Source organism: Nerophis lumbriciformis, linkage group LG20, assembly GCF_033978685.3.
Source record: "Nerophis lumbriciformis linkage group LG20, RoL_Nlum_v2.1, whole genome shotgun sequence".
In the NCBI taxonomy this organism is placed as follows: Eukaryota; Metazoa; Chordata; class Actinopteri; order Syngnathiformes; family Syngnathidae; genus Nerophis; species Nerophis lumbriciformis.
The window spans coordinates 27,373,341-27,395,000 of NC_084567.2; the positions used below are offsets into that span (position 1 = coordinate 27,373,341).

At 39.2% G+C, this 21,660-nt stretch overlaps 1 protein-coding gene across 1 annotated transcript; it reads left to right on the forward strand.

Moving 5' to 3' along the window:
* Nucleotides 1–1,458: 1,458 nt before the first annotated feature.
* dnajc25 (DnaJ (Hsp40) homolog, subfamily C, member 25) lies at nucleotides 1,459–18,105 on the forward strand. The gene is made up of 5 exons (XM_061980732.2): nucleotides 1,459–1,845; nucleotides 5,360–5,512; nucleotides 11,158–11,528; nucleotides 11,619–11,718; nucleotides 17,818–18,105. Exons 1-5 carry the CDS (start codon nucleotides 1,507–1,509, stop codon nucleotides 17,938–17,940), a joined length of 1,086 nt encoding a protein of 361 aa, XP_061836716.2. The 5' UTR covers nucleotides 1,459–1,506; the 3' UTR covers nucleotides 17,941–18,105.
* The last annotated feature ends 3,555 nt before the right edge of the window (nucleotides 18,106–21,660 follow it).

Here is a 21,660-nt window from a genome sequence, read left to right on the forward strand (position 1 = left end):
ACGGGATTGTATTTATTTTTGGTTTCATTATTATTTGTATTATTATTATTGTTATTATTAGTAGTAGTAGTAGTAGTAGTAATATTATTATCTTCAAAAAGGGGCAAGCGGTAGAAAATGGATGGATAATGATTCTTCTAATTAACATGTATTAATATTATTTTTTGTATTTTAATTTTCTAAATTATAGTCCCATATTGTTTTTTTCTATTTTGTCTTTATTTTCTTGTATTCATATAAGTACTTTTATTATTTTAGGTTGATTATCTGTGAGACGGTCGTCCTGTATTTTTTTTTTTTTTTTTAATACAACGGAATATTATTTTCTATTGTTTTAATGCAAAAAATATAGATAAAATATTGTAAAAAAAATTGAGTGTGATACAAAACTACATGAGACTTAATAAGTAAAGGTAAAAATAAATATTAAAATCTGTCTTGAAAAAAATATATACATAATCTCTGCGCGTCCTCATTGACGTCATCTGTTTTCCGGTCCTACATGTTTTGGTCAATTTCCATATAAGATTTTGTTTATTTCTATGTTAATATTTTTTGCCATTTTGGAAGATATTGTAACCGAGGGTTTATATATGTCCCCTATATTGTATAGAACTACAAAATAACAAACACGGAGGTTCCAGTTTTACACGAGGGACACTTTATTTCCTTTCTTTTTATTTTTTATTTTTCTTATTTATACATTTCAACATTTACAAACAGTTGAAAATAATAATCAAAGTAAGGACAAAAACAGTACAAAACAGTATAAAAACAGTACAAAACAGCGCCAGGGGGTTGTAAATTCAAAGTAACTAAAATATAATGCTATATATATATATATATATATATATATATATATATATATATATATATATATATATATATATATATATATATATATATATATATAATAAACAAAGTGCAAAGCCATAGGCTCACTCAATCTCAGTAAATAACTTAAATTTGGAACACAGCATCATCGTTTTCACAGCTTTTTGGTTGTTAGAGGTGGAGAGTGTTTTAGTGTAAAGTTCTAAATCTTTTTTAAAGGCACAATTTTATTTCCTTTTTTTTTCAAAAACCTCCGCTCCACTACAACGTGTCACCACTTCCGCTCTTAGCGCCTTCAAAATAAGAGCTCAAGGCATATACTGTATAACAGTAACAGCTTATAACAGGAACTTAACATCACAAAGAGGCAAACCCGTAAAAATAGGTTACAATATTCTTAGTTTTTTATTGGAAATTTGGTAATGTATCGTTGTTGAAATAAAGTTTAGGGGAAAAAAATAAAAATACAAGATTACGGAATTAAGCGGTCCATCAAAGTGCCTGTTTGAAAATGGAAAATATCATTAAAGTAAATGTAATCGATAAAATAGCAATTGTGTTACGATTCGTTCTATTAATTATTTAATTATATTATTTACAAAAAAAACATCCGGCGTGTGTTGATGACGTACCCCACTCCCGAGCTGCCAGCAGGCGCCGGTGGTCGCGGAGATGGTCACCCTCAGGGAAAGCTGCCGTGGCGGCGGCGGCGGCGAAGATTTCACGCCGCTGTCATGGTGGCGGTTCTCTGTGTTACTACTTTGTGTGTCCTTACTGCCGGTGGTCGGGGCGCTGGTGGAGGGTTTGTACTGCGGCACGGAGGTCTGCTATGATGTACTCGGGGTCACACGCGAGGCCTCCAAGGCGGAGATCGCCCGGGCGTACCGGCAGCTGGCCCGCCGGTACCACCCGGACAAGTTGAGGCCTGGATACCCGGGCTTGGAGGGAGAGACTCGGGATTCCGCCAAGAAGAAGTTCCTCCTCGTTGCAACAGCATATGAGACGTTAAAGGTCGGTTGAAGACATTCCTGTCTCGTTATTTATCACATTGTAGTACATGCACCTTACTTCCTGCCACGTCTGTCAGGACATACGTCTTATTTGCATTTGTTTGTTTTGGACGTGCCTTAAAGTTCAGTTTAGGAACATCACGTGGTTATAAAAGCACAATTCAAACATGTCTGGTTGGAAGTAGGCAGAAGTATTTTGTTAAATCATATTCCTTCTACAAAACCCCAAATTAGTTAAGTTGGCACGTTGTGTAATACCAATGATTTAGAAATCCTTTTCAACTTATATTCAATTGAATAGACTGCAAAGACAAGATATCTAATGTTCGAACTGAGAAACTTAATTATTTTATTTTTTTTTACAAATAATCATTAACTTAGAATTTACGTTGCAAACAAGTTGGCACAGGGGCATTTTTACCACTGTGTTACATTGCCTTTCCTTTTAACAGGTCTGGACTACAGGCAGGCCAGTCTAGTACCCGCACTCTTTTACTATGAAGCCACGCTGTCGTAACGCGTGGCTTGGCATTGTCTTGCCGAAATAAGCAGGGGCGTCCATGATAACGTTGCTTGGATGGCAACATATGTTGCTCCAAAACCTGTATGTTGTACCTTTCAGCATTAATGGTGCCTTCACAGATGTGTAAGTTACCCATGCCTTGGGCACTAATACACCCCCATACCATCGCAGATGCTGGCTTTTAAACTTTGTGCCTTTAACAATCCGGATGGTTCTTTTGGTGTGGGTTCACAGTGTGGCGCATATTGGTAACAGTGTTAAAGTTGTTTATAAGACCACCCTCAGTGTGACCTGTATGGCTGTTGACCAAGTGTGTCTTGCAGTCATTTGTGTGTGCCTGCAGAAGCCGCATACAATATGTGACTGGGCCGGCACGCTGTTTGTATGGAGAAAAAGACTGCGCGATGACAGGTTCTAGAGGGCACTTGCCATCACGGCATGCCCTCAATATTGTCGAGAGCCTTATACCACACCGTGATTTGTAGATTCCTCAGCTCCGCACACAACGCTGTCAAGCGCCATTCATTTAAAACTTGCGGGCCGCACTAACATTAAACTTTCATATTAAGGTGGGGGCCGCAAAATAACGTCTCGCAGGCCGCAATTGGCCCGCGGGCCGCGTGTCTGAGACCCCTGCCTTAGATGGTGAAATCCCTAAATTCCTTGCAATAGCTTGTTGATTGCAATAGCTTGTTTCTCTACATAGTCGTTTTCTTAGAAGCAGGGGCGCTGTCAGGAATTCTGGGTCCAATGAAAAAATTAAAGAACCCAGAGATTTATTTAGAACGTTTTTAACATGCAAAGTAAATAACAAAGTAGGGATGTCCCGATCCGATATTTGGATCGGATCGGCTGCCGATATTTGCCAAAAATTGCGTATCGGCAAGGCATGGGAAAATGCCGATCCAGATCCAGTTTAAAAAAAAACTCCGGTCCGTGTTTTCCAACGCACCGATTTAAATAATACATTCCACTTTTCTGCTGCTCCCTAATTTCCGTTCCGCATTTTCCAGCACACCTTCAACACATCCACAGGTCTGTGAATTCTCACGCAGTTGCTTTTAGCTGCTGGCATTACACGACAGACTCTTCTCACTCTTTCCTGTGTCTCCCTCTCACAGACAGCAAGTGCACCTTCTTACACACGTCACATACTGTCACGACACACGTCACATACTGTCACGACATACGTCACATACGTATACGCCCTCTCCCAGCAGAGAGGTAGCAGCATGGCTAACGTTAGCTGTGATGCTAGCGCAGCCGTGCAAGCAACCCTCCCTCTAAGGTGCTCGCCTGTGCAATTGCGCACTGTTTAAGCGTCCTCTGCGCATAGCAAATCTATGCCACGCACAAAATCAAATAAAAAAATAAGCGCATAACAATTTTCGACACACGGACACGACAGAGAAAACAGTTTTCGTCATCATTGTTCAAATATTGTGACGTCTGTCAAGACGCTTATCTCCATTCGGTGCCACACGCCCACACCATCAAAATGCCGAGGCAAAAATTTCCACATCAACACAGTATGAAAAAATTAGTGATTTTTTTAGTTGTGATTTCCTTCTCTGCATGAAAGTTTAAAAGTAGCATATATTAATGCAGTATGAAGAAGAATGTTTTAATGTAGACATGCAAGCCTTGAAAGAACATTTTGAAAATCAAGACTACATTTCCTGCAAATGGGTGCATTTCTAACCTATATTTTAACTTTAGATTTATTCTCATATCAAACTCTTTTGGCTGTCTTTTTGACACTTACATCCGGCGCCCCCCTCCACACCCTGGATTATAAATAATGTAAATAATTCAATGTGATTATCTTGTGTGATGACTGTATTATGATGATAGTATATATCTGATAGTATATATCTGTATCATGAATCAATTTAAGTGGACCCCGACTTAAACAAGTTGATAAACTTATTCGGGTGTTACCATTTAGTGGTCAATTGTACGGAATATGTACTTCACTGTGCAACCTACTAATAAAAGTCTCAATCAATCAATCAAAACACATAGAATCATCATACTGCTGTGATTATATGCATCAAGTGTTCATTCAAGGCTAAGGCAAAATATCGAGATATATATTGTGTATCGCAATATGGCCTTAAAATATCGCAATATTAAAAAAGGCCATATCGCCCAGCCCTAGTTCAATGATGCCATTTCTGTTTGTCATGTATAATTTTGTCTATTTTGTGTTTATCCTTGAATAAACAGGTCACTTTCTTGTTACCAACCATTGTGTATTATTCAAACTCCCCTAATTCAGCTGGCTAGTTGTTATCAAGAGTACTAAAACCCTTTTCAACATGATTCTGACAACTAAGTAGGCTAAATAACTTTAAACTTTAATACATGCTCGGATAGGCCAGTATCGGTCAGTATCGGTATCGGTCATTATCGGTATCGGATCAGAAATGCAAAAACAATATCGGTATCGGATCGGAAGTGCAAAAACCTGGATCGGGACATCCCTATAACAAAGCAAAATGAATAAAATGTACATAGAAAAGTATTGCATTTTTTTTTACTCAACATTAAGAACCTGAAAGGGACAAGCGGTGGATCGAAGAAATAGAAAAATATAATTTCAATTAGAAAACTATAGAATAATACAGTCAACTATTTTACAGTGTTTGTGCAGGAAAACGAGACCCCAAATAAACAAATTGCCCTGGCAGGATAGTGTATATGTTTTAAAATATAAACATATAACAATTTTTAAATTATGATCTCTATCCTTCCGTGTTTACCTTTTGTAAATGACGTCACTAAAATACACAAAAAACAACCTGGTGTGCTTATTAGAAAACATTTAGATGTTAACTGATATGATTTGATGCTGTTTTTTTTGCTGATATCAGACCAATATCTGATATCAATATCGGATCGGGACACCATTAATTTTTATTTTGGTGAGATGGCAACACTTTCCGTTTGCTCTGAAAGCAGAGCTAATAATGTTGTCTGGACCGTACAGGACGAGGACACTCGGAGAGACTACGACTACATGCTGGACCACCCTGAGGAGTACTACCAGCACTACTACGCCTACTACCGCCGACAGCTCACCCCCAAAGTCGATGTCAGAATCGTCATCCTGGTCACCATTTGTGCCATTTCTATATTTCAGGTAAGACTGCAAGGTAGACATTTGGTGGGGGGCGGGGGGTTAGGGGGCAGAGGGGGTTGTATATTGTAGCGTCCCGGAAGATTTAGTGCTGAAAGGGGTTCTGGGTATTTGTTATGTTGTGTTTATGTTGTGTTACGGTGCGGATGTTCTCACGAAATGTGTTTGTCATTCTTGTTTGGTGTGGGTTCACAGTGTGGCGCATATTTGTAACAGTGTTAAAGTTGTTTATACGGCCACCCTCAGTGTGACCTGTATGGCTGTTGACCAAGCATTCACTTGTGTGTGTGATAAGCTGTAGATATTATGTGACTGGGCCGGCACGCAAAGGCAGTGCCTTTAAGGTTTATTGGCGCTCTGTACTTCTCCCTACGTCCGTGTACAGAGCGGCGTTTTAAAAAGTCATAAATTATACTTTTTGAAACCGATACCGATAATTTCCGATATTACATTTTAAAGCATTTATCGGCTGATAATATCGGACATCTCTGCAAATATGGTCAGTAACAATGCCAAATATAGTATCAGTATATGTTTGATACTACAGAGATTAAATCAATATGTTTGTATTGTTTACAAATCAGGAAATAAGTCCCTGGACACTAGAGGACTTTAGGGCAAACATCAAAGAATAGTAGTTTTTGTTATACGTTTACTTATTTAGCCCTAATGAATTTATTTTGCTCAAAATAGTATATGTAATAAAATCAGAATCAGAACCAGATATATTGGTCAAGTATGTTTAACACACATTGTTCAATATAAAAAATAAAAAAATACTTATAGCTAACATGTGAAAGGCTAATAAATAGAAGTGCAGTGGTGAATAGAGCAATACAAAAAGATGATGGCGTAAGCATGAGTTAGTACATTTACAGTAGACAGATTAGTTTCTGAGTTGTTTCACAGCGTTCCTTTGATAGATCGCCTTAGGGAAACAACTGTTCTTAAAACGAGTTGTTTTGGCGTACAGTGATTTATAAGCAGTTTGAACCGTTAGTGACCAGGGTGTGAGGGGTCTGCAGTGATGCTACCTGCCCTTTTCCTGACCCGAGACCGGTATAAGTCCTGGAGGGGAGGAGGGTCAACACCAATGATCTTTTCTGCAGTTCTAATTGTCCGTTGCAGTCTGTGTCTGTCCAGCTTGGTCGCAGATCCAAACCAGACAGTGATTGAGGTGCACAGAACAGACTGAATGATGGATGTGTAGAACATGATCAGCAGTTCTTGGAGCTGGTTGAACACAAGTTACTAGGGGTGTAACGGTACGTGTATTTGTATTGATCCGTTTCGATACGGGGGTTTAGGTTCGGTTCGGAGGTGTACCGAACAAGTTTCCACACGAACATATGAAGTAGCCGCCTAAGCTAAAGTCTTAACAAGCTACTCCGCTTTCTGCCTCTTCTCTGTCCCACCCACACAACCATCTGATTGGTTACACCAGAGCGGTAACAGCCAATCAGCAGTGCGTATTCAGAGTGGTAACAGCCAATCAGCAGTGCGTATTCAGAGCGCATGGAGTCAGTGCTTAGCGTTTAGCAGGTAAGCATCAGGCAGCAGACTCTCCCCAAATTATAATAAACACCTCCCAGTCAACTACTAGTAACATCACTATGAGCCCGTTGACCTTCTAGAAATATAAAAGGCAGCTCAGCTCGCTCGCAGTCCTGGCTTGAGGTGAAAGCTAATTCGCTTTTAGCGTAACGTTAGCTCATTTTGCGGTGTGTGTGTGTGTTATGGACAGCAAAGCCCTGTCTGTCTGTTATTTCACTTTACCTTTTTGTGTGTTAATTGAGCTGTGTTGAAGCAGCAAAAAAGGACATTATGTTAAATGAAGAGTTTCTGTCTCTGATAGTTGATATAATAATGTAACTGCATCATTAAGCCTACATGAACTCCATGGTGTTCAGGGATGAATAGTCTCTCCTATTGCTATTGTACTATTTTTTTCAGCTACAGTTACATTAATCATTAGTAATGGAGCAGCCTAGTTTTGAATGGCAGGGTCCCTGCTATCACATGTTGATAAAAATACAACATTTACATATTAAAAATCAACCACAGGCTTCCCAAATGCTGTAATAAATTAAGCATGATGAGTTGACTTGAAACTGTTTAATGTTGCACTTTTTATATGTAGAAGAAAAGTTTTGTCATTGTATTTAATCTGAGCAACAACTTGAGGCAGTTTAATCTTGATTAACGAGGGCAGAATTATTATAGTGTTCCCAATGTTAAAAGGATAAAGCCATTGTTTACAAATTTGGTAAATAAACAACCAAAACATGTATATTTTGTTGTTTTCTTACTGTACCGAAAATGAACCAAACTCTGACCTCTAAACCGAGGTACGTACCGAACTGAAATTTTTGTGTACCGTTACACCCCTACAAGTTACACATCCTCTGCTGTGCCTTTTTTCTGAATGTGTCTATGTGGGAGGTCCACGTCAGGTCTCATGAGATTGTGCATCCCAGGAACTTGAAAGAGTCCACAATAGACATTGTGCTGTTCAGAATGGTGAGGGGGGTCTTCTCCCAAAGTCCACTTTCATCTCCACAGTGTTGAGCGGGTTCAGTTACAAATAGCTCTGACGCCATCAGAGAGCCAACTGTTGGAGATGCCGTCTATAGGCAGTCCTGTGCTGTCCTTTATGAGGCTGATGACAGTGGTGTTGTCTGCTAAGTTCAAGAGTTTCACTGAAGGATCCCCTGAGGTGCAGTCATTGATGTAGTGGGCAGGGAACACACTCCTTGGGGCCGCCAGTGCTGATTGTCTGGGTGCTGGATGTGATGCTTCCCAGGCTTACCGGCTACCTCCTGTCAGTCAGGAAGTTGGTGATCCACTGACAGGTGGAGGCTGGCACTGTGAGCTGGGTGAGTTTGCAGGATATCCGGTATGGTGGTGTTGAACGCAGAGCTAGAGTCCATGAACTGGATCTTAGCATAAGTCCCTGGGCAGGCAAGGTGAAGCAGGATGTGGTTTAGTCCCATGCATACCTGTTTGCCTGATAGGAAACATGCAGGGGATGCAGCAGGGGACCTGTGATTTCCTTCAGGTGGCACAGCACCAGTCTCCCAAAGGACTTCATGACCACTTACGTCATGGCTACGGCTCCGTAGTCATTGAGTCCTCTGATGGCAGGTTCCTTTGGGACTGGGATGATGCCAGAGCCTTTGAAGCAAGAGAGAACTGTGTGCAGCTCCAGTGATCAGTATATACTGTATATCGAAATAAATATTTAATTGACATTGTTACTTAGCCATCTTATGTTTTTGTCGGATTATAATTGTGATAAAAAAAGATTCATTCACTGATGTGGAAAATATGAAGTATCAGTATTGGTATAAACAATACTATCAATGTAAATACTTGGTACTGGATTGATAGCCACATTAATAGTACAGTATTGACAAATACTAACTATGGCGGGGTTCTTAACTTTTATGGCCTCTGGGCCCAACTTTACCACTACTAAGGGGCCCACTCAAATATTAACACTGAATTAGTAATGTTACTTTTGATTTAAATCATATTCAATCATTATATCTAACCTACTCACAACCTTGTCAAATGGTATGAAACCATGTGTTTATCAAAAAGATTGTTATTTATTTAACACATAAACCTTAGGCTTAGGTCAGGTTGACCAGAAAAATACATACCAACCAAATATACAAACCCCGTTTCCATATGAGTTGGGAAATTGTGTTAGATGTAGATATAAACGGAATACAATGATTTGCAAATCATTTTCAACCCATATTCAGTTGAATATGCTACAAAGACAACATATTTGATGTTCAAACTGATAAACATTTTTTTTTTTTTGCAAATAGTCATTAACTTTAGAATTTGATGCCAGCAACACGTGACAAAGAAGTTGGGAATGGTGGCAATAAATACTGATAAAGTTGAGGAATGCTCATCAAACACTTATTTGGAACATCCCACAGGTGAACAGGCAAATTGAGAACAGGTGGGTGCCATGATTGGGTATAAAAGTAGATTCCATAAAATGCTCAGTCATTCACAAACAAGGATGGGGCGAGGGTCACCACTTTGTCAACAAATGAGTGAGCAAATTGTTGAACAGTTTAAGAAAAACCTTTCTCAACCAGCTATTGCAAGGAATTTAGGGATTTCACCATCTACGGTCCGTAATATCATCAAAGGGTTCAGAGAATCTGGAGAAATCACTGCATGTAAGCAGCTCAGCCCGTGACCTTCGATCCCTCAGGCTGTACTGCATCAACAAGCGACATCAGTGTGTAAAGGATATCACCACATGGGCTGAGGAACACTTCAGAAACCCACTGTCAGTAACTACAGTTGGTCGCCACATCTGTAAGTGCAAGTTGAAACTCTCCTATGCAAGGCAAAAAAACGTTTTATCAACAACACCCAGAAACGCCGTCGGCTTCGCTGGGCCTGAGCTCATCTAAGATGGACTGATACAAAGTGGAAAAGTGTTCTGTGGTCTGACGAGTCCACATTTCAAATTGTTTTTGGAAACTGTGGACGTCGTGTCCTCCGGACCAAAGAGGAAAATAACCATCTGAATTGTTATAGGCGCAAAGTTGAAAAGCCAGCATCTGTGATGGTATGGGGGTGTATTAGTGCCCAAGACATGGGTAACTTACACATCTGTGAAGGCGCCATTAATGCTGAAAGGTACATACAGGTTTTGGAGCAACATATGTTGCCATCCAAGCAACGTTACCATGGACGCCCCTGCTTATTTCAGCAAGACAATGCCAAGCCACGTGTTACATCAACGTGGCTTCATAGTAAAAGAGTGCAGGTACTAGACTGGCTTGCCTGTAGTCCAGACCGGTCTCCCATTGAAAATGTGTGGCGCATTATGAAGCCTAAAATACCACAACGGAGACCCCCGGACTGTTGAACAACTTAAGCTGTACATCAAGCAAGAATGGGAAAGAATTCCACCTGAGAAGCTTAAAAAATGTGTCTCCTCAGTGTCCAAACGTTTACTGAGTGTTGTTAAAAGAAAAGGTGATGTAACACAGTGGTGAACATGCCCTTTCATGGCACGTGTTGCAGCCATGAAAGTTAATTATTATTTGCAAAACAAAAATAAAGTTTATGAGTCTTTGTAGTGCATTCAATTGAATATGGGTTGAAAAGGATTTGTAAATCATTGTATTCCGTTTATATTTACATCTAACACAATTTCCCAACTCATATGGAAACAGGGTGTGTACTACATAAGAAGGCACTCAAATAATTGACGGAAATAAATGTACATACAATCATGTTGTGCTAAAATAAATAAAATAAATTAATAATGAATATGTTTCTAAACTAAACTGTAAATACAATTTAAGTGCATATGAAAATACAGCTTTGCCACTTTAGTCATATTTTTTTCACTTAGGAAAGTTCTCTACGACTGGCAGAATTATTCCGTTTGTTTGAGATTGTCATTACTGCCACAAGTGATGAAATATTATATGCCTTTTATATGCCAATTAATGATATACTGTATTTCGTTACCACAGGAGGCTGCAGTATATAACGGGTTAAATATTTAAAAAATCATTATGTACCCTGAGATTCCCAGCCATCAATATTGCATTTTGACAAAAAGTGAGAATGACAACCTAATAAAAGTTTATATTCTCCAGTATTACAGTTGGCACACGAGCTACAACGAGGCCATCAACTACCTGGTGACGGTCCCCAAGTACCGTATCCAGGCAACCGCTATTGCCAAGGAACAGGGCCTCCTCAACCGCACCAAGGAGAAGGGCAAGAACCGGCGCACCAAAGAGGAGATCCGGGAGCAGGAGGAGGAGGTGATCCGCGATATCATCAAAACCAAGATCGACATCAAAGGAGGCTACCAGAAGCCCAACCTGTCAGACATTTTGTTGTGTCAGATAGTTCTTTTCCCTTACTACCTGACCAACTACGTGACCTGGTATGTTTCCTGGATTTACCGCTTCACCATCTGCAGGGAGGAATACGGCGAGCAGGAGAAGCTTTACATTATTAGGTTTGTTTTTTCATTTTTATTCTAAGCAAGGTCATTGGATGAATTTGTCACCTTCCATTCTTACTACGGTTGAATTTTTTTCATCTTCAGGAGATGCATGAAGATGTCTCAGTCTCAGTTTGACAGTCTGGATGAAAGCAGCAAGCAGTCCTTCTTGGAAAAGCAGCTGTGGCTCAAAGACAACTATGAGGTTTGTGGCATGAAAGTACTTCATTTACATCCATAAGCTTTTACTGTTTTTTTATTCATCACTTGGGATGGGTGCCACTCAGTCTTGAATCGATTTGGTACCAATTCCCGGTACCTTGGGAATACTCAACAGAACCAAAGTTCTGTACTTTTGTGTGTGTTGATAAATATTGTTTTGATACTAAAATCAAAATTTTTTATTGCAACATTTAAAAATGAGGTGATTATGATCACTGCGGTCCAGTTTTTTAAAGAGGAACATTATCACAATTTCAGAAGGGTTAAAACCATTAAAAATCAGTTCCCAGTGGCTTATTTTATTTTTCAAAGTTTTTTTCAAAATGTTACCCATCACGCAATATCCCTAAAAAAAGCTTCAAAGTGCCTGATTTTAACCATCGTTATATACACCCGTCCATTTTCCTGTGACGTCACATAGTGATGCCAACACAAACAAACATGGCGCATAGAACAGCAAGCTATAGCGACATTAGCTCGGATTCAGACTCGGATTTCAGCGGCTTAAGCGATTCAACAGATTACGCATGTATTGAAACGGATGGTTGTAGTGTGGAGGCAGGTAGCGAAAACGAAATTGAAGAAGAAACTGAAGCTATTGAGCCATATCGGTTTGAACCGTATGCAAGCGAAACCGACGAAAACGACACGACAGCCAGCGACACGGGAGAAAGCGAGGACGAATTCGGCGATCGCCTTCTAACCAACGATTGGTATGTGTTTGTTTGGCATTAAAGGAAACTAACAACTATGAACTAGGTTTACAGCATATGAAATACATTTGGCAACAACATGCACTTTGAGAGTGCAGACAGCCCAATTTTCATCAATTAATATATTCTGTAGACATACCCTCATCCGCGCTCTTTTCCTGAAAGCTGATCTGTCCAGTTTTGGAGTTGATGTCAGCAGGCCAGGGAAGCTAGGGTCGATATTCTTCTCTTGATCATCTTCGCTGGCATAAGGGACGGTGTGAGCCAAGACATTGTTCCCGCTCGTCTGCGGGAACAAACTGCCGCCATTGCTTGCCGTGCTACCGAGGTCCTTTGTCCCTGAATTGCTCACACACTCCAGCAGATTCAATGGTTGTCTGGCGGCAGATTTCTTTGACTTTATCGTTGGAAATGCATCTGCTTTGAGTGTCGCAGGATATCCACACATTCTTGCCATCTCTGTCGTAGCATAGCTTTCGTCGGTAAAGTGTGCGGAACAAACGTCCAATTTCTTGCCACTTTCGCATCTTTGGGCCACTGGTGCAACTTGAGTCCGTCCCTGTTCGTGTTGTTACACCCTCCGACAACACACCGACGAGGCATGATGTCTCCAAGGTACGGAAAACAGTCGAAAAAAACGGAAAATAACAGAGCTGATTTGACTCGGTGTTTGAGAAAATGGCGGATTGCTTCCCGATGTGACGTCACATTGTGACGTCATCGCTCTGAGAGCGAATATTAGAAAGGCGTTTAATTCGCCCAAAATTCACCCATTTAGAGTTCGGAAATCGGTTAAAAAAATATATGGTCTTTTTTCTGCAACATCAAGGTATATATTGACGCTTACATAGGTCTGGTGATAATGTTCTTCCCCTTTAATCACTTGGGATGGGTGCCACTCAGTCTTGAATCGATTTGGTACCAATTCCCGGTACCTTGGGAATACTCAACAGAACCAATGTTCTGTACTTTTGTGTGTGTTGATAAATATTGTTTTGATACTAAAATCTAATTTTTTATTGCAACATTTAAAAATGAGGTGATTATGATGACTGCGGTCCAGTTTTTAAAATTGTTTTATTACAACATTTCTGAGTCTCATTTGCAAATATGACCATCAGTTGCAAGTCCAAGACGTTAGATGGCAGTAGTGTATACCGTATTTTCCAGACCATAGGGCGCACCGGATTATAAGGCGCACTGCCGATGAGTGGGTCTAGTCGGGTGTGTTTTCATATATTAGGCACACCTGATTATAGGGCGCATTAAAGGGGTCATATTAGGGCTGGGCGATATTGCCTTTTTTTAATATCGCGATATTTTAAGGCCCTATCGCGATACACGATATATATCTCGATATTTTGCCTTAGCCTTGAATGAACACTTGATGCATATAATCACAGCAGTATGATGATTCTATGTGTCTACATTAAAACATTCTTCTTCAAACTGCATTAATATATGCTACTTTTAAACTTTCATTCAGAGAAGGAAATCACAACTAAAAAAAATCACTATTTTTTTCATATGATGTTGATCTGGAAATGTTTGCCTCGGCATTTTGATGGTGTGGACGTGTGGCACCAAACGGAGATATTGACGTGCGGAGTAAGCCCACTTCATTGTCTAGCAGGTGACTTTTCAAATGATGCTACATGTTAGCAGTGTAGCCGAGTGTCCTGGGTTCGCCTATACAGTGTATTTATCCAGTAAAATAATAAACGGGAGACATTAGAGCAGGTTCGGTAGCCACCGCTTCTTTAATGTCAACCACACACACCCTACGTCACAGCCGTACGGCAACTCTGGAGGGACAAAACTCCTCCTCCTTACCGAACACACTCCGGTAACTTGGGACACCCTGAACTGTTTGTTACAGCAGTAATGCTACTTTTTATAGCAACGCTTTTGCCCCACACTTGACAAATTACCGTTGTCTGTTCGACATATTCCCACTTGAAGCCAAACCACCGCCAGACGATGGACCCCCTGCTGTTTTTCTTGGGAATTAATTATTCCTCCATTTGTTACCAGATTCCCACCTTCTTTCTCTTGTATTAGCGCTCGCACCATTCCGCTAGCATCACAGCTAACTTTACCCATGCTGCTACCTCTCTGCTCGGGGAGGCCGTATACGTATGTGACGTATGTAGAAGGTGCGCTTGCTGTCTGTGAGAAGGAGAGACTGGAGAGAGGAGGAGAGCCTGTTGTGTAATGCCCGCAGCTAAAAGCAACTGCGTGAGAACGTATACTCGATATCACGATATAGTCATTTTCTATATCGCACAGAGACAAACCCGCGATATATCGCGTATATCGATGTATCGCCCAGCCCTAGGTCATATTATTATAATTTTTTTCTAAATGTAAAACACTTCCTTGTGGTCTACATAACATGTAATAGTGGTTCTTTGGTCAAAATGTTGCATAGATTATGTTTTACAGATCATCTTCAAGCCGCTTTCTGACAGTCGCTTCAGGATGCGCCGTTTTGTGGGCGGTCTTATTTACGTGGCTCACCTTCGGCAGCGTCTTCTCCCCGTCATCTTTGTTGTAGCGGTGTAGCGTGCAAGGACGGGAGTGGAAGAAGTGTCAAAAGATGGAGCTAACTGTTTTAATGACATTCAGACTTTACATAAATCAATAACGGAGCAGCATCTCCTCATCCGTGGCTCACTAATGCAATAACAACACCGGAAATGTGTCCCGTGAAAAACCGTCCGACCGCAACTCTCTAATAACTAAAGTTCCTTGGGTGAATAATGTAAACTCACTACACCGGTATGTTTTAGCGCTTTCATGGCGAGTTTACTGACCGATATAAGTAAAAACTTTACACTATTTTATATTAGAAATGGCAACAGTGGAGGATGAATGTCCCATAACAAGAAGATAGAGAAAAAGAAGAAGCTTATCGACTACGGTGTCGTCACGGAATACAAAGGTGGACGCGCGCAAATTTTCAGGACTTATGCAGATCCCAAATAAAGATCAGCAGGTACCAGAAGGTAAGAAAGGTTGCTTTTGAATAATATTGCGAAACAAAACGCCAGATAATATGTCTTACCTTATACACACACCATAATAATACTCGTATGTTGAAGCACAGTACAATCCATCAAGCGGTGCTGCTTCATAGCTTACCAAAGTCGTACTAAAACATTTTCATAGATTTTTGAGCGCCGTGTGTAATGTTTTATATTTTCAATGGAACATATACCATTTTGGTGTTTTTTACTTGAGTCATATTGCAGTCTACACATATGTCATGTGTGACTGCCATCTACTGATCACACTTATCATTTCACTATGTACCAAATAAAATAGCTTCCAGGTCGGTAAGCACAACCAAAATTATTCCGTACATTAGGCGCACCGGGTTATAAGGCACACTGTTGAGTTTTGAGAGAATGAAAAGATTTTAAGTGCGCCTTATAGTCCGAAAAATACGGTAGTTTATGGTGTGTTGGCTTGTCAGCTCGGTCATTGCTGAATCTCTTCTTTTGTTGTTGTTTCTGAACATTCGGCTGATTTGGATGTGGAGATAAGGAGTCAAATGAAGAACCAGAAGAAATCAAATGTTCATTAAAACAATTAGGAATGGCTGATTTGTTAGTTAGTCTACATGAGTCTTTCACGATACAAGTTGGCAGATTATTTGTGGTTTCATTTCCATAGGATGTTTTAAGGACTTTCCATAATTTGTAGTGATCATTTAATCTACTTGTGGTTTGCAGAAGATAAAACTCAGACTTTGATTTCTTGACAAGAGAACCAATGTGATTCCTGAGCTGCTTAAAAACCGTCAGCCTGGGATTTGGTATTCGTCAGAATATTTATGAGGAGAGTTTAAAAAAAAAAAAAGATCTATAAGGAAATATATTTTTGGGCATTTAAGATTTGGACGGGTTGGGTCGCTAATGAGGAGTTCCACTTTAAGTGCAAGGAAATGCCCCCTTTTCTAGGACGGTCACAATGACAAATATTATAGCCCTTAATTGCAATATCTTTATCTGTGATGGGTTTGTTAAGCCAGGTTTCAGACAAGACAAGTATGTCAGTATCCGTAGATTTAGCCTAGATCCTCACAAGATCCAGTTTTAGGAGGTAGACTGCTAACATTTAGATGAATAATGCCTGGATTTAAAATCACAAGGGGTACTCAAGCACCTAAGATCTGGACCAGGGTTAGGTTGAACATGACCTTACAATCGGAGCAAAAGAACTATTGATGACTCAAAGCGCTTCACAGAGAACTGAGAACCCATCATTCATTCACTTCACTTTCAAAATAAAAGTGTCTTTAAAAAATACCGAAGACGAAGATTTGTGTCAGCCTTTGATAGTAGGTTAATATAGCTAATATAGACACTTACATCATGTGTTGCCTTCAGTATAACACTTATATAAGACTTTTTTAAAGTCATTTTGATAGTAGGCTAATATAGCTAATATAGACAATTACATCATGTGTTGCCTTCAGTATAACACTTATATAAGACTTTTAAAGTCATTTTGATAGTAGGCTAATATAGCTAATGTTAGACACTTACATCATATGTTGCCTTCAGTATAACACTTATTAGACTTTTAAAGTTATTTTGATAGTAGGCTAATATAGACACTTACATCATGTGTTGCTTTCAGTATAACACTTATATAAGACTTTTTTAAAGTCATTTTGATAGTAGGCTAATATAGCTAATATAGACACTTACATCATGTGTTGCCTTCATTATAACACTTATATAAGACTTTTTTAAAGTCATTTTGATAGTAGGCTAATATAGCTAATATAGACACTTACCGGTACATCATGTGTTGCCTTCAGTATAACACTTATATAAGACTTTTTTAAAAGTCATTTTGATAGTAGGCTAATATAGCTAATATAGACACTTACATCATGTGTTGCCTTCAGTATAACATTTATATAAGACTTTTAAAGTCATTTTGATAGTAGGCTAATATAGACATTTACATCATTTGTTGCCTCCTTTAAAACACTTATATAAGACTTTTTTAAAGTCATTTTGATAGTAGGCTAATATAGCTAATATAGACACTTACATCATGTGTTGCCTTCAGGTGGTATATCGCCACTATGACCCCACCTATGGAACAGCCTGCCAGAGAGCCTCAGACGTGCAGAGACCGTTGAAATTTAAAATAAAGGCTAAAGACTCACCTTTTTAATCAGGCTTTTTATTGATCATGTTAAACTCCTATGTTTTTATTTTGATTGCGTTATTTTGCATCTTATTTATTACTACTATTACTCTGTGTTATGTGTATATTCACTTAATGTAGTATTATTATTAGTGAAAAGGACACAAAGTTGAATAATTCCTCCTGTGCTGGTGTCGCAGCTGTACAGAGCAGAGCAGGAGGAGCAGATGAAGGTGAAGATGGCGACCGACCCGAGGATGAAGAGGTACAGACGCTGGATGAAGAACGAAGGACCAGGTCGGCTCACCTTCGTCGACGACTGACACACATTTATATTCCAAGAGATATTTTCATAGCGACAGTTCTTCATACAAAGACGTGTGGAATCAAATGTTTACAATGCAGTGACATTTATTTACTGCTGTTTAATTCTTATCTGCTCCATTTTTTTTTTTTTTGCATTCAGTGTAAAGAACGAGGTCAAAATTCACACACGTGCCCTCAAAAATGTTCAACTCTCATTTAAAGAATGTGGCAATCATCACATTTTTATTAAGTGAGTAAAAATGATTAAAAGGGAACTGCACTTTTTGGGACATTTGACCTATCGTTCACAATCATTATGATGACGGGTGTATTTTTTTTTTTTTTTTTAATGCATTCTAAATATTAAATAAATGCATTTAAAAGTTTCCTTACAATGGAGCCTATGGGAGTCGCTCTATTCTGCCTATAAAGCCCTTAAAAACATCCAAACGCCTCCATTAGGTTTTTATATACATGTTAGTATACATGCACATTTATAATAACATGTAATATTTACCTATTTTTGATCATGTTAAGTATACGCGGCACATTAATTTAAAAAACGCATCACAACGTTTGCTTTTTTTTCCTTCTTCGTCACTGATTATTACTCACTGCAGACTTTATGAGAGGCAACAAGCATAATAAAACATCACTTACTGCACATGGTCTGCTGTCATTAGGATGCAGACTGCTAGGATGTTCATATATTCCCATTTAGGTGAAGAATGACTCATAATCCTCGGGAAAAAACGATGGGTGGAACCAAGCGTCTTTTCGTGTTGCGGGTCTAAACTGGCTGTCAAAGTGTACCAACTTTTCGGAATATGTCCTCATCCTGCTCTATCCGGGTGAGATGCCTGATTTGTGATCTAGAATAAACTTCCAGGGAGCAAGGGAGCAGCAGACTACTCGATGTAAACGTAGGGACAAACAGTAGTGATCACGGCACCGCTATAAATAGTTTGTCTGCGTTAGCGCTTATAATAACAATACCACTACCGTATTTTTCGGACTATAAGTCGCAGTTTTTTCCATAGTTTGGCCGGGGGTGCGACTTATGTGTGAAATTATTAACACATTAGCGTAAAATATCAAATAATATTATTTAGCTCATTCACGTAAGAGACTAGACGTATAAGATTTCATGGGATTTAGCGATTAGGAGTGACAGATTGTTTGGTAAACGTATAGCATGTTCTATATGTTATAGTTATTTGAATGACTCTTACCATAATATGATACGTTAACATACCAGTTGGTTATTTATGCCTCATATAACGTACAGCCTGTTGAATAAGTGTACTATTCTTTATTTATTTTAAATTGCCTTTCAAATGTCTATTCTTGGTGTTGGGTTTTATCAAATACATTTCCCCAAAAAATGCGACTTATATATGTTTTTTTTCCTTCTTTATTATGCATTTTCGACCGGTGCGACTTATACTCCGGAGCGACTTATACTCCGAAAAATACTGTAATACTTGGTGAATATTCAAGTCACAAAATGTAAGTGGAGTATTTTTTGGCACTTTTTGAATGGTTATTTATTGGGGTTTGTGGGCAGACTAGAGCAGTGTTTTTTAACCACTGTGCCGCGGCACACTGCCGTGAGATACAGTCTGGTGTGCCGTGGGAGATTATCTAATTTCACCTATTTGGGTTAAAAATATTTTTAGCAAACCAGTAATTATAGTCTGCAAATGATGTGTTGTTGAGAGCTCGGCAGAGTGACCGTGTAATACTCTTCCATATCAGTAGGTGGCAGCAGGTAACTAATTGCTTTGTAGAAGTCGGGAACAGCGGGAGGCAGGGTGCAGGTAAAAATGTGTCTAATGCTTAAACCGAAAATTAACAAGAGGCGAGTGCCCCTAAGAAAAGGCATTGAAGCCAGAGCAAAACTAAAACTGAACTGGCTACAAAGTAAACAACAACAGAATGCTGGACGACAGCAAATACTTACTGTGGAGCACAGACAGTGTCCACAATGTACATCCGAACATGACGTGACAATCAACAATGCCCCCACAAAGAAGGATTAAAAACAACTGAAATATTATTGATTGCTAAAACAAAGTAGATGCAGGAAATATCACTCAAAGGAAAACACTAAAAAAAAGAGAAAAAGCCACCAAAATAGGAGTGCAAGACAAGAACTAAAACACTACACACAGGAAAACAGCAAAAACCTCCAAATAAGTCAGGGTGTGATGTGAAAGTGGTGACAGTACACCTACTTTGAGACAAGAGCTATTGTGATGCATGCTTGGTTATGCTTTAAAGTCATACCCAACAATTGCGACAACGACTTTTAACTGTCAACTGAGTTTTATTTTTAATGATGTCTGCTGGTGGTGTGCCTCCGCATTTTTTCAACGCAAAAAATGTGCCTTGGCTCAAAAAAGGTTGAAAAACACCGGACTAGAGGACCTCTCATTGGCTCTGCTGTAAGTAGACTTTTATTTACGTTTATTTACAAGTTAGAATGCGTTAAAAAAAAAAAAAAAAAAAGACTGTAAATGATAGGCAACATTTTAAAAAAGTGTCGTTCCCCTTTAAAAGCAAAATGTGTACGTTAAGTTTTTTTTCTGCCACGTCAATTTCTTTACCTCATAAAGACGGCCGCCTGGAAGAGCTTTTAGTCGGGGGCGGGGCCAACATGATCCCTCCTGATTTGTCTTCTTATTCTCTGGCAGACCGATAATGTTTATCAGCGATGGCCAATGTGAGCAGCGTTGAACTATTTGCATTTCAATTTCAGCAAACTACTGCTATAAGTAGAATTTGTGATGAGGGTTAAAAATGCATCAGCTACTGTAAAACATGGATGTCCAAAATCCGCCAACGGGGACTATTACAGACTTCTTTTTCTTTTTTTACTGGCCCCAAAGATAAAATGATTAAACATGGCCTGCATCAGAGTATTAAGCTAAAAATCAGCTTTTTTTTGTTTTGAACTTTGGATTTAATTAAATATTGACTAACTTCTTTATTTTTCCTTCAATCACAAAGTTTGGACATCCCCGATCCTGGAAGTTGCTAGTGTGACTCCCGGATTAAAGTCTACCATTTTTGTCTACTTGCCAAGTATTCATTCTTCAGTGCCAATTACCGTTTTTTTCGGAGTATAAATCGCACCGGAGTATAAGTCGCACCTGCCGAAAATGCATAATAAAGAAGGAAAAAAACATATATAAATCGCACTGGAGCCCGGCCAAACTATGAAAAAAACTGCGACTTATAGTCCGAAAAATACGGTAATTGGAATTGTTGATCATTTGCTTTTGAATAAACAAATGTACCCAATTTTAAAACCATCAACAACGAAGAGTGCATCAGTCTGGAGTCCTCCCTGGCCAGTGTGCAGCTTCACTCTATCCCCTTTTTTTTTTTTTTTTTTTTGCAATCAAAGTTTATTTATATAGCCCTTAATCAAGTGTCTCAAAGGGCTGCACAAGCCACAACAACACTTTTTAAAGTCAAAATCTATTTTAAGTCTAAATAAAGCATTTTCAAGCATAAAAATGGCTGGATTAACTAAAAATGTCAATACAAGTAGTATTGCGCGCTCGTTAAAACCAGCGCAGGCTTTTTATTATCGTGGCCTCTGATTGGCTCAGCCTCAGGCAGCATTTCTAAATTGGATAAAAGGGTGTTATTTCATGTTTAGAGGGCTCTAATTATGTTTTTAAAAACATTTAGAAGCTTGTAAACATGGCTTTAATGCTTTATCTATG

Bases quoted from the DNA above. Each gene is read 5' to 3' on its own strand.
- dnajc25 (XM_061980732.2), top strand. From the start codon at position 1,507: ATGGTCACCCTCAGGGAAAGCTGCCGTGGCGGCGGCGGCGGCGAAGAT. The intron at 1,846-5,359 runs GTCGGTTGAAGA...TGGACCGTACAG, and splicing joins CAGCATATGAGACGTTAAAG to GACGAGGACACTCGGAGAGA. The intron at 5,513-11,157 runs GTAAGACTGCAA...TATATTCTCCAG, and splicing joins GTGCCATTTCTATATTTCAG to TATTACAGTTGGCACACGAG.